Raw genomic sequence first — 14,714 nt, forward strand, 5'->3', positions numbered from 1 at the left:
CTTTTCATTGTAAAGTAAAGTACATATTGTAGACAGCTATTACTCTGTTAATTGTAACTAACACGCAATACTACAAGTATGTAAAATTATAAAAAGTTTACCAATAAAATCCCCTGGTTTTATTGGTAATTAACCATACAGGGCAGAACCTTAATGCCATTGTTGTAACATTAAGGAGATTTGTTAACAACTATTATAGTAAAATAAAGTATCTGAAGTTGTAAATAAAAAAAAAAAAAAAAAAGAAAAAAGGGGTATCAAACTCAACGATTCATAGATCTGATGGTCACATACCAACCTTAAAAGTCGTAAACGTCTCAATAAAATGTGTGTATGGTGGTGTTATAGGTGTAATATGTTATGGTGTAACAGTGTATGATGCATCGGGAATAGTATGTGTTTCATTGTGAATTTTGACTTGCTTTTAAAATTTAGTTCGTTTGATTTAAGATGTATTGTCAATAACTCAAAACAAGTTAAATTGAAGGTAATTGTGTATGGTACAAATTGTGTATGAGTAAGATTTGAAAGAAAAAAAAGTAAATGATTAAAGGTGTAAGGGGTTGGGGAAGGGGGTTGTAGGCTGTAATGTTTCTGATGCATGATCGAATGATGTACGGTATACTTTGGACGTTAACACCATTCGAGGACTGTACAATGATAAGTGTTACACACTGTATATTATTATCGTACTCACTAAATTTGGCTTTTTTAAGGTCCTTTTTGGTCATAAAGCTCTTCAACTGTTTCGGTTCTTATACATCCTTGGCTTTCGAATATTTGGCTTTGAGCGTTCCTGGTGAAAATATATCCAGAAAAGCGCGGCGGATGCTTGCAATTCATAACTGGTTCTTTTTACTTTTTAGTACATTGGTTAGCAAAGTCAACTAAATATTTAATATAAATCGTGAAATAACGAATGAAAATTGGACTATTTGCCAATATTTTACTAAAGAAAGCATACATTAGTATAGAGATAGCACTTATTTGTGTTTCTAAACTTTTGAATTTAATAACTTGTTAGAATGTTAAGATATATGAACAAAGATTTATACAGAACAGGAAGACGTCAGATTTGTTGCTGTACAATACTAATAATGGGTGTGTAACTTTCCCCACTACTAAAACAAAACTTAAACGGTTGGCAACGACTTGTTTTGACATCAAGCAGCTTTATAAAAATGCAAACCGTTATTTATTTACCATATGAATTTATAATTATATTGCCTTTGTTAGGAAGGCTCTGATAAAATATTTCTATGCGTTGTCATCTATGTTGTTATTAATATCCTCTATTCACATGACTCAGTAGTATTTCATTAATTATATTTGATGAGTCATCACATTTCTTATTAGCACTATGTAGGTAAAAGGTTAACTAAGGGCAATAATTAAAATATCCAATTCCTGGTGATGATATATCCAGAAAAGCGCTACAAACGCTTGAAATTAATAACTTGTTCTTTTCACTTTTTAGTACATTGGTTAGTAGAGTCAATTAAACGTTTCATATGCAACGTGAAATAACGAATGATAATTGGACTATTTGCCAAACTCCAGTTACCTAGTAAACCTCCGGAAAAAGGATCTGAAATAATTAGTCAATAGTTTTACTAAAGAAAACAGGATAAAGTATAAAGATATAATCTGTTTGCGTGTCTAAACTTTTGAATATAAAGACTCGTAAGAATGTTTAGATATAAGAACAAAGATGTATACAGAACAGGAAGAGGTCAGAGTTTTTTTTTTTACAATACTACTAATGAGTGTGTAACTGCCTCTACTACTAAAACATATCTCAAACGGTTGGCTATCGGATTGTTTTGACATCAATCAGTTTATACATTTTTTTTTAAATCAAACAGTTATTTATTTACCGTATAAATTTATAAATCAAACAGTTATTTATTTACCGTATAAATTTATAAATCAAACAGTTATTTATTTACCGTATAAATTTATAAATCAAACAGTTATTTATTTACCGTATAAATTTATAAATCAAACAGTTATTTATTTACCGTATAAATTTATAAATCAAACAGTTATTTATTTACCGTATAAATTTATAAATCAAACAGTTATTTATTTACCGTATAAATTTATAATTAATTGCCTTTGTTAGAGAGACTCTGATAAAGTAATTTCTATGTTTGCCATTTATGTTGTTAATAATATCCTCTAGTCACATCATTCAGTAGTATTTCCTTAATTATATTAGATGAGCTATCACATTTCTTATTAGTACTACGTAGGTAAAAGGTTAACTGAAGACAATAATTAAAATATCCAATACAAAAGTTTACACCGCTGATGTTTGCTTTATTCCTCATCTAATTAAGGATTTGCCACGTGATCTTGAGATGATGTTTTTGTTATCATCATCACATTTCATGTTATTATAACAATAATATATTTTGTTGTTCAGAAATGCATTCAAGTGACAGGATTGAGTGGTTAGCTTCATTAAAACGTAAAAGAAGTAACTTTAATATATATATTTGAAACTGTCACAGAAGTCCCTGCAAACATACTGATTCCCATAGTAAATGATACTTTTGATGTCACAAATACTGCCTAAAGATTGTTAAAGACAGCAGCAAAAGAAAAAAAATGGCTAAGAGTTTACCGTATATGTATATTGCTTTTATTATATTAGGAACAACGTCGTGTGCGGCCAATGCAACCCTTATATGGATCATACTCCGAAACAGGAATTTCAGAACAATATCTAATATAATCATTGTGAGTTTGGCTACAAGTGATTTCTTATTAGGGTTTATAGTATCTCCTATGGAAATGATGCATCATTTGTTGCCAGATTTTGACGTTATTGGATATGGATGCTTAGCCCATCAAGTTGTAATGATTTTTGTGCCACTTGTGTCCATCGTACATTTGTTGTTAGTTGCAGTTGAACGATTTGTTAAGATTGTATACCCTCTGCATTATCACATGATAGCTACGAGATCCCGCGCAGTAATCTTAATTATCTTCACTTGGTTATTTCCCTTTTCTGTGAGTCTGCTACCTTTTATGGGGATACACCAAAACATGGAGTCGACTAACAACACGGATAGCGCATGTTCCGGCTTAGACATGCTACCTTGTCTATACTTGAATACTGTACTGGGCATGATTGGTGTGATTTGCGTCTTCATGACCATTCTTTACACGGCGATTATGAAAATTGCATACAGGCATGCCAAAGAATTGAGGAAAATTCGAATCCCGAAACAAAAGGGTAAGATCTTTAAATCGTCCGAATTAAAGGCATTAATTGTTTTAGTAATGACAGTGATGTACTTTGTCTTGTCGTGGGCTCCGTTTAGTGTATCTGTTATAGATGAATGTATGTCTGGGCAGATAGCTACTTATTATACACCAGCGATCTTTATAGCTTATTTTAATTCGACCGTCAATCCTTTGATATACGGGATAGGTAACAGGGAACTCAGAAATTCCTTTCTTGCAATTTGCAGTAAACAAAAAAGGAACGAAATAGCACCTTTTATTACAGCAATTACTGCTGTCTCAATGACAGAACGAAAGATAGCAGAAACCAGTATGTAATTCAAATGGAAAACACTAAACCTATGAAATACTCGAACTTTGAACGAGAATAAATGAGTTAACATTTAAGTGCTATTGTGTAGTTATGAAATACACTTCTGGCTGTACAATGTATTTATGATTTATTGATTATAACAATTAAAACATCATCTGTGTCACTTTTTACTTTGTTAATCTCTAACGGTACATAAGTTGATAGACATAGTTTTCAAATTCAGGATCATTGTTTTCTGCTTAGTTTACTATTAATCAAAGGCAACAAAAATAGACGTGATAGGTTTAACACGAAGGAGCATCTCTTACATGTAGTTATTTTTTTCATCGGACTTTGATAATTTTATTGTTCGAAAATGCGGCCTATAGTCATAAAATAGTTATGTGCATTTTTATTATTGGAATATCTTCCGGCGTCTGCTGTTTGCTTTCATGTATCTCTAGAATTTTCCTACAGTGTGATAATTAATTGATTTTTTTACTTGGATTCATATATTGAAGCGGCTCCAGAGAAGTTAGCTAAGAATCAATCTGAATTATATTTAGCCACCGGCACCGGCAAAACAGCAAATTTGCTATTTTGCCGGCTCTGATTAAAATATCTTAATTCAAGTCAGCAAAATAGCCATTTTTATAGACATGACTATTTGACCGGCACCAGAAAGATAGTGAACTTGTTGCCTGCGCTGGAAGAAAGAAAATATACTTTTTTGCTGACATTAAGAAGCGGGATCTGATGCATACATGTACCATTATACTGACTGATTATGGAGATAACTTGAACTACTTGTTTAAATATTATTTCATTGCATCATAAAGATGCCCAATATTTTTGTTTTCTTGTTATAGATTTTTGATAGTATATGTTTTGTAATTTACTCTTTGACTGATAAATGTTTTCAAACAATTATATGTGTTTCAAATATTGTTGCTGCTCTCCAACTACTGGTATATCTGTAATTATTTAATCCTTCTATGTTGATACTACACATTTCCATAGTACTTTTTATAAGTAAATATTATAGTTCACTCTTTACAAAGATCCCATAACATACCAAATTCACTATATTAGTGGTGCCGGTTAAATAGCCATTTATATAAAACAAAACAAAAATAGGCTATTTCGTCGGCTTGAATTAAGATATTTTAACCAGAGCCGACTAAATAGCCACTGCCTAATAAAAAAAGCATGCATCAAAGACTACAATCAAGTGAAATACATCACAGGGACAGTATTTTAACGTCATGGACAGACAAAGTAGACATGACGTGTGCAATGCCAAAAATGAATGTATCGACAGGCAGCAGGCTAGTTAGAAGTTAAACTCTTAATAGATAAAATTTAACGTGGGTGTGTCTTTAAACATCACGTTGGCATATATTAAGATATTGTGTTTTCTTGTTGAAATATGCAAACGCTTTTTTTGTCATGATACTTACAAATATTAAGATATTTTTTTGTTGTTGATATATTCATCAGTTTTTTTCAAAATACATGCATAGCATTGAAATAGTTCCATCTTAGCTTACTCTTTTGAAAAAAAATGAAAATAACAAGTTATAAATGTGTATAAAAGCACTTTTCTAGATTTACGTTCATGAAAATCGCTCAAATCCAAAAAAATAAAAGCTTAGCATGTGTAAAGAAATTTACCAAGCTCTATAAAACAAGATAAAAACCATTTGTTAACCTTGTTGCTTCCGGAACCTTTCTGGAATTTTCTATTGCTTATAACGTACACTTAAACCAATAAGTAAGTTCAAGCACTGTCAAATTATTCAAGGGATTTTAATAGTAGCCTGCTATTCAAATCTGCGATCTTTTCGAGGTATTTTACATATATGTGTGTATGAACGGTATTGTTATCTGCGTGTGTTATGTATTAAATACAGGAGGAATTAGCTCTACATAAGTAAATGCCTGTACACAGTCAGGAATATTACAATGTTCTATTTTTTCATCAGTTTATTGTGTTTGCGCTATTGTTTTTCCAATTTGATGTGCATGATGACGACTTCCCGTGTTAATTTTTTTATAGTAATTTAATTTTAGTTTATGAATGTATGTATCTGATCTTTTTTGTGTGATAATAATTAGTTGTTGCTTCACAATATCAATTTGGCTTAATCTCTACATTCCTATACAGAGGATACTGTTTGTAACAGTAATATCCGTATACATGATTTATCAACCCAACAAAAAGTCTATGACAGGTAAACAGATAAGTCACACCCCGTACTAGTGTTGGAGGGTGAATGATGTGTTTGGTTCTCAAAGAATAGCCAACATAGATACAAGTATATTGTCTTAGTGAGTGATACGTCCTACTAACATGGGCAACACTAAGGTTGCCACATGTTGATCAAGATCTGCTTACCCTCCTCAAGCACATGAGTTCACCCCCCAGTTATTGTTGGGGTTCGGGTATATCTAATAATGCTCATTATGATTAGAAGAAGAAAATCGAAAAAAAATTAAAAGTTAGAAAAGTAAATGGCAAAAGAATATAGAATACTGGTGGAGAATAATAACAAAACATTTATAGTATACTAATGACAAAAAATCCAACTGGGCCTGAATTAATGGTTCTATACATTAAAGATGAAGAAAAATGATCTCAAAATTTATAGAAAACAAATGCTACATGAACATAATGAATGAACCATTTTCATCAATAAGAGTAGTTATCAAAGGTACCAGAATTATAATTTAATAAGCCAGACGCGCGTTTCGTCTACATAAGACTCATCAGTGACGCTCAGATCAAAATAGTTATAATAGAGCAGACAGACATTATTACTTTTATTTTCAATGTTGTCAATTTTTATGGCGACGTGCCCACCCTGACGTTGTGTAATCATACGCTAACATGTGTGTACGTTTTTATTGTTAATACAAATAATATAAATATGTATTTTGATAGAAATTTATTTATAATGAATGGCAATAATTTATGTTGAATTTATTGAACCATAAAATTAATTTTTGACTTCGTGGATTATTCATTGTGAAGAGTCAAAAATTAATTTTATGGTTCAATAAATTCAAAATAAATAATAGCCATTTATTAAAACAATTCAATGATACGATTTTGCACATAGATAATATTTTGTATTTACAACGGCAACTTCTACACACCCTGCATCCATTTTTTTTGCGGCACATTTCCTAGCAGCTACCTGTTATAAGAAATCACGCAATGTACAGATGTTTTCGTCGAATTATCACACTAGACTTATCCACTGTATAATTCACAGCAATATATTTTGTCATGTAAACAATTATTTTATTAATAGTCATTCCAATATACTGATGTTATTGTTAAAACTTGTGACACAAGAAGAAGGCCATTTGTTGAGCCGAAATATTTGTCAACACGATTTTATAACAACATTTTCGTTTTATAACACCTTATATCAGTACCGTTGTGCAAATCTTTAGACTGATATATATATATATATATATATATATATATATAAGGAAATCAAAACTAATATCACTGTACTGCAAAACAATGTGCATAATTTATCTGTATGTAACCAAAACAAATCAAAAACAAAATGTGTTATGTGTTCTAAAAAGTACATTCCGACTTATTCTTATATTCACATGGTTAAAATATAATCTTGTTATGAGAATATGTTGTATGGAGGCCAATGAGACAACGCTAAACAGTTGACAAAATGACACAGGAATTAACAAAATGTGGGTAGCTGTACGGCCTCCAACAATGGGCAAAGCTCACATAAGGTCCCGGAATGACAAATGTCATACAATTCAAACGAGAAAACTCCCTGATTTATGTAAGTATGTTTAGTGCAATGGTAATAGATTGGTAAACTACTCACTCTCGTTTAATGTTTTATGTTTTCAGAAATTCAGTCTAAAGAAAAACTACCACTGCGGCAGGTACAAACTTTTTATGTATCATCTTGAGTCTGAAGGTATGCTGTTCCATTAAAGTTACCCCTTTCTGTATTTTCATCCAATATAACGTGTATAATGTATCCTTCTGTCAAGTTAATCTTTGAGGGCCTTCATGGGGTTTTTGATTATGTGATTACTTGGCCGTTTTTTTAATGATTATTTGATTATTAAGCCAAATATTTCATGATTATTTGATTACCTAGGACTGTATTTTTAGTTTATGATTATTTGATTACTAAAGATAAGCAAATATTTAATGTTTATGTGATTATATTGGCAAAACAATGGTGATTATGTGATTACTAGGACCCCCCATGAGGGGCCTCATCTTTGTAATAGTTAACATTACAATGAAAGACAGTACTCGATACATCTGACTTATAAACATCAAAGTAGAGTGGTAGATTAAAGAAAGTAGCTTAGTTTAAGAGTTTGATGGACCGGCATACCTTTCGGCTGAACATCTACATGATGATAGAATAAACATTATACTAGTACTATTATTAATAAATAACTTATACAATTTTAGCACTATCGTATAGTTTTTCTATGTTTCAGATTTTTTTTTAAAGTGTGACTTTCTCATTTTATTTTTTATGCAGAACCAATGTGAAAAACAGTTCACAATCCTCTCAAGTTTTAAAATAATTTGATTTATCTCCGTCCGAAATTTGTATTCCTACCTCTTTACTATTTGTTCCTACATCTCTAGTTAGTAGATAACAATTCTTTTCATATGGAAAATTATTACAATGAACACGCAGACAGGCCTTGTGAATGTTGTGTAAGCCTGGCTTTTTACCTCCTTATGACAATTCCTGAGTTTCATGCGGAAGAATCATACTGATTCGGTGCCTTTCGCTGTCGTCTTGTTGATGTGTGCTCGGTACGACAGATCAAACCAAAGGTTCTTCAAACCTGGGAGTCTTTAAAAGGTAGGACGATGAATACGGTAGTCAATATTGATAAGTTGCGTTTCGTGTGGATTTGTATGGCGGTTCATGTCTGTGGGTGAAATGCCAACTGCCAATCTTATTCCCATTTGTCTAGTTTCATTTTGATGGAGTCGCTGATAGATCTAAAAGGTTGATAGATCAGGCAAGCATCAAAAATGTGACCCTGGCATTGACAGATTAAGGGAGTTAGTTTATAACAAAGTCAAAGAGCATGTGTCCTTTGGTAGTACCCTGTGGCACCCATCAAACTAACTCAGTTTCGTATAATGATGTACTCTCAACTAACACATGATGTATACGATTGTCAAAGAAGCTCTTAGCATATTGTATATATCTGTTTACGACGCATGCAAACTTATTGAACCAGCGATGCCTAAATAGACAGCAAAATGACAGTTTATAGGCGTAAGAACAAAACACACTTATGTAACAAAGTCCTTATATTGAACATATGTTGTAGTGGTGAAATAATTCATCTGTGATATATGTGACACCGAAACCAATGCCCAATCAGTACATAGTGGTCTCAATAAACTCAAGATAAATGTCCGTGCTATTTAGCGAAGCTTTCTTAGTGAGTCTACCCCCTGCAGAGGTATCAATCAAAGAACACATTTGTTGCGTTTAGATAAATGCTATAATTACCACCACTTAGTTCAGTTTTTGAATATGGATGGAAAATGAGTAATTCCTCCATTATTCTAGTACTTTTTTTACAAGACCTTGTTTGTAAATGCAAAGGTAAAACTATCTGTAGCAAATCTTGTGTGTTGGGGTGCTATTATTGATTACATTTTTTTTATTTGTCGTATGTATACACTTCTTCACTTTGAGCTTATAAACCATGCGCATGATTGTTCTGTGGTTTTATGGCAGTTTTACGGTATGATTTGAGCAGACAAAGAACAGACACGTACTACCAAGTTGGTTGATTACTTTATTTTTATTTTTAAAGGACTAAACCAAGATATGCAAATACTTTACATTCATTATATTATTATATCATAAGACATTAAACATTACCAACCAGTCTGAAAAACATTCCCTTCGAATCAATGTTATATACAATATTAACATAAATAGGAAGATTTGGTATGAGTGCCAATGAGACAACTCTCACTCCAACTCACAATGTGTAAAAAGTAAACAGTTATAGATCAAATAACGGTCAACGATACCAAACAACAAGCTAATAAAGGGCCCCGTGACTAGTATAAAATAATTCAAACAGGAAAACCGACGGTCTAATTCAAAAATGCACCAATTAGACACATAATTTAAATTTTCGAATTTTCTGATTACTTTTCGATTAGTTGTTCAATAACTTTGTTCTTTAGAATCATTATATATATTGATAAATGTTTATACTTTTAAAATATGGAATATAGCTGCATTTAATTTCATGTAATCTTTGTTGGTACTGGTCTTGAATTTGAAATATTTCGTAAGATTCCTTTTAAAAAAAAATCAATGACACTAACGTTAATGTATGACTGTTCCGACTTTGCGAGTTTCTTGAGGTGAAGACTATTCGACACTACCGTAGTTATGCATGCACGCTACCGATTTTAGTTTAACAGCACTACAGTTTGTGTCTAGAATAACTTTCATCGAATATTAAAGTACTTTAAGAATTGTTTTTGAAAATTCATAGAAATGCGCTGTTTATAATTATATACAAAACATTTTTTACCATAATTATGATTACATCTTAAAGCATAGAACTATAAGATACTCAATTAGTACACAAATTTGAAATAGAAGACACACATCATGTTTATGTATATTTTCAGTATTTAATAGTGCAAAACATGGTACAACTGCAAAAACAGTTTTTATAAAATTTGACAAATTAGTAAATCCACTTGTATTTTTGTCCATCTGATGAGTTAAACCTTTTTCAACTGATTTTTATAGTTCGTTCTTATGTGTACCGTTATACCACTTTCCCAGATTAGGGGAGGGTTGGGATTCTGCTAACATGTTAAACCCCGCTATATTATGTATGTGCCTGTCCCAAGTCAGGAGCCTGTAATTCATTGGTTGTCGTTTGTTACATATTTGTTTTTCGCTCATTTTTTTGTACTTAAATGAGGCCTTTAGTTTTCTCGTTTGAATTGTTTTACATTGTCATTAAGGGGTCTTTGAATAGCTGACTTTGCGGTATGGGCTTTGCGTATTGTTGAATGTCGTACGGTGACCTATAATTGTTAATATCTGTGTCATTTTGACTCATTGGCAATCAAACAACATCTTCTTTTTTTTTTATATTTGTAAAATTTGACAAATAAGTAAAACATAAAAAAAGGATATTGTTCACATTAAAAGTTACAGGTTGCACTTCAGTTTATACGGACAATGCAGTTTCCAATAGGAACACCTTTTACGGCTAAAACTGTACGAATTTGTGTTAATCTAATGTTACTTTTACTATATCAAGAGAGATAACTCTATACATATTTCTACAATTTCTCACTTCCTATAGGAGTGAGTTCTCTTCCTTTTAATGGTCAGTTGTGCAACATGTGCTAATAGTTATTAAAGTATTAAAACGTATTAATGTCTTTCTCAGTGTAATAACACTTTTACCAAAATAAATCGTAAAAAATATATCCAAAAAGGTAACGCATATGCATATATATCCTTTCAAAAGTCAAAATACAAATGTGTAGGGTTGTGCGGCATATTTTAACATAAGACCTTCTAAGAGTTTAGACTTATTGTAAAATTATGTACTACACCTCTTTTCACTTTAGATCTTCCTCAAAATTCAATTTTGCCGCTATGCAAGAGGTACTTCTACTTGTAACATCTCTACGAGATGAAATATATAGATCATATATGGGAACCACACGTAGGTAAACAAAACAAAATATCAATACATATTATATATTCCCAAAAGAGGTGTGGTTTGTGAAACAGCAATATTTACGATATACAACATACAACTGTTAAGTCATTTCCATTCCTGCACTGATAAGTGTAATGTTACAAGCTGTGTTATCAGACAACTTTCTCGGAAAAAGATAGGGTTGAGTTATCATAAAACAGTCACATTATTATCCTCCTGTCCAAAGTAAAGATCCACTATTCAAGGATAGTAATTTGGATTACTTCTATATTTTTTTTCGTTACTGTTTCAGTATTAATCCAGTAGTTATTTTTTCGTCTTTTTAATTATTTTATCATAGCTTCATATAAAGTGGAAAAATCTTTTTAAGTGAATACAACATGTAAAATAATATTTAAATATAAATTGTCGATCCACCATGACTATGAAAACAAATTTCACAAGATCTAAAGTACACTTACATACAACACTTAATGTCTTTAAATTGTGTTTTTATTTATTCACTTTCACTTTCTTGTAATTCATTTTTGAAAGAAAAATCATGTATAGTTTTTTGTTCTCTAAAAATTAAAAATCCAAGCATCTTGGTCCCTAGTGTATTAGTTCATGACAAAAAGTGAATATATTTAAAAGGTCTTAGAGATTTTTTGTTGTGTAGAAAAAGTGTATTTGCGGTACATCCATGTCATCATCATCTTCATTTTTTATGTTATTTCTGTTTCATTTTTTTCAATTGAAAGACTCGTAAAGTATTGTATATTTTGAATTATTGCATGCTCATATTAATATTATGTTGTAATTTATTGTTATTCGGAGCGGACTTCATAAGTATGGCTTACTTGTGTCCAATCCATTTTACTTTGAGTAAATTAAATATGTTTAAACTAGTTCGAGGTTATATAAAAATACACTTCTAACGTTATTTTCATCAAGTAATTCACATACCTGCAATATGTTCTTAATCATAACAAAATTAAAAAGCTGTATGCCCAACGGAATCCTCGTATTGTTCAATTGTTGTTATTTTTGTAACATAACTAGTGATTTGTGCATTATGCTTCCTACCAAAACATAACTCTATCAATGACATTCTGAGATCCCTGTTTCCTATTCCGTATATCATCGGATTTACTGTAGAATTGAAATAAGCAAAAAACACGACAGGATACCAGTATATTGGATATCCGGAAGATATGCATTGTTCAATAACAGCAATAGTAAAAGGTGTCCATGATACTAAGAAATAACCGACAGTTAATATCAATACACCGACAATTCGTAACTCTCGTATGTTGTTAGTGTTTTTCTGTTTACAGATTCGAAAGTTCCTACATCGAATTTCTTTTGCATTACGACAGGCTATTTTCAATATAGTTCCATACAAGAAAGTCATTATTATACAGGTAACGCCAATAACTGTGAACACAAATGCAATGTAAGGACAGGAAAGTAGATCAAGCGTAGAGCATGATTGGTCGGAGGCGTTTACGGTGGAAAATACGTCCGAAGTTGTAAAGGGTACTACAGACACACACAGTGGAACAGTCCAAGCAAGGACAATCAATCCGGCTACTTTATTACTTGTTATAATAATAACATAACGAAGCGGATACACAATTTTCACAAATCGTTCCAATGCAACTACCAGCAAATGAAGTATGGACACAAGTGGTATATATATCATCATGACCTGATGTGCTAAGCATCCATAACCAACAATAGTAAAGTTTGTCTGTAGAGTATGGGCTACTTCTACAGGTGCTATTGTCGCTCCTAATAAGAAATCGCTAATTGATAGACTGGCAATGATAATATTACTTTTCGTGCGAAGACGTCGTTTACGAAATATAATCCAAACAAGCAGTCCGTTCGTTGAACAAGACGATAACCCAAGTACGACATATGCAACATGCATGTAGGGAATCGTACTGTAAACCATGTTTGTTATCTATTCTATTTCCTTTGACTTTTGTTTCATTCGATTTTTAAGTCTGCAATATTTCTTTTTGTGTGATAACTGTACAGCTATTCCAGTAATTAAAACATTGAGATTTGAAGATTAAAATATGAGTTTCGGAATACCTGTTTAATGTTTCACTCGTATCTATTTAATGTTTTCCAAATATGTTCGGAGTATTGAAGAAATCACGCTTCATTCTGATAAGAATACGGATATAAAAGACGGTGTTAAGTTTAAGATTGACTGTTGTTTTTTGTAATGACGAACCATAGTTTAAGGCGTTCCAGACAAGGATTCCTCATCTACGTTGCAAAATTACATTTTATATGGTCTTAAATTCCGATCCATGATGGTGAAGGAAAGTTCAACAGGATGCATTTCGTTAATTCAAATGTCACATCCAATTAATCCCTTTTAAAAATATCCTGTCACTTTGAAGCATTTACGTAAGCAAAGTATTTCAATAGAGGTTCCTGAAGGCATTATATTCTTATTTCTTTTTAATGCGAAATGGTATGTTCACAAATTCAATAAAATGTCTTCATATTGTTTAACCGGAAATTAACAACATTGTATAGATTTTTAATTGAAAATGCCTGTGTTTTAAAATGTTATTCTTCTTCCTGCTTCATCTATTCTTGTAGAACGATTGTGATAGTATTTCACCACTTAACACATTACTTAGTTTTCAGTATAATTGTTTTTATAAAAGGTTTTAAAAATATGTTATATATCCATATTAATTAATAGGGATTTTAAGTCTACTATGATTGCCTAGGTGTTTTTATAATTATTTTAATAAAATCTCGGGAATAAAATTGTTATCAATATATTTTTGTTCTCGTTATGATCCAGACAGAATAGCTATTGCAAAAATGACAAAAAGGCAAAGAATTGACATCAAAATTTGAGCACAAAAACAAAAGCATTAAACAATATAAATCTAGCTGTGAAAGCGGCGATGAGTCTTGTTGCTTCAGTCGGGTAGGGATTTATACTTTGTTACGAACGACACAAACCGTATACCTCATGCAATTGAAAGAACATACATTTCAACCAGAAAACACAATCAAATAAAACATTTTCTAAAAGGAGGTTTGTTATACTATTTTTCTAATTCTATGGAAAATGTATCCCTTTCCAAACCCATTGTAAAAAAAAATTTAATCAACGTGTGGTTGCCGGTGATCTCAAAAGATCATTGGATGGTTTCCTCAATGCTCTTCAACTTTGTATTTATTTGGCTTTTTTAACTATTTTGATCTGAGCGTCACTGATGAGTCTAATGTAGACGAAACGCGCGTCTGGCGTATAAAATTATAATCCTGGTACTTTTGATAACTATTTACACCACTGGGTCGATGCCACTGCAGGTGGACGTTTCGTCCCCGAGGGTATCACCAGCCCAGTAGTCAGCACTTCGGTGTTGACATGATTATCAATTGTATGGTC

The 14,714-nt window shown here is 31.7% G+C and overlaps 1 protein-coding gene across 1 annotated transcript; it reads right to left on the reverse strand.

Annotated features, from left to right (window-relative positions):
- Nucleotides 1–8,694: 8,694 nt before the first annotated feature.
- LOC134690002 (histamine H2 receptor-like) lies at nucleotides 8,695–13,241 on the reverse strand. The gene is made up of 2 exons (XM_063549973.1): nucleotides 12,838–13,241; nucleotides 8,695–8,824 (listed from the first exon to the last, which is right to left on the reverse strand). The coding sequence occupies exons 1-2, from the start codon at nucleotides 13,239–13,241 to the stop codon at nucleotides 8,695–8,697; spliced, it is 534 nt and encodes a 177-aa protein (XP_063406043.1).
- Nucleotides 13,242–14,714: the final 1,473 nt, after the last annotated feature.

This window comes from Mytilus trossulus, chromosome 11 (assembly GCF_036588685.1).
Source record: "Mytilus trossulus isolate FHL-02 chromosome 11, PNRI_Mtr1.1.1.hap1, whole genome shotgun sequence".
NCBI classification, from domain to species: domain Eukaryota; kingdom Metazoa; phylum Mollusca; class Bivalvia; order Mytilida; family Mytilidae; genus Mytilus; species Mytilus trossulus.

Bases quoted from the DNA above. Each gene is read 5' to 3' on its own strand.
- LOC134690002 (XM_063549973.1), bottom strand. From the start codon at position 13,241: ATGGTTTACAGTACGATTCCCTACATGCATGTTGCATATGTCGTACTT. The intron at 8,825-12,837 runs GTGTGTGTCTGT...CTGTCTATTTAG, and splicing joins CTTGCTTGGACTGTTCCACT to GCATCGCTGGTTCAATAAGT.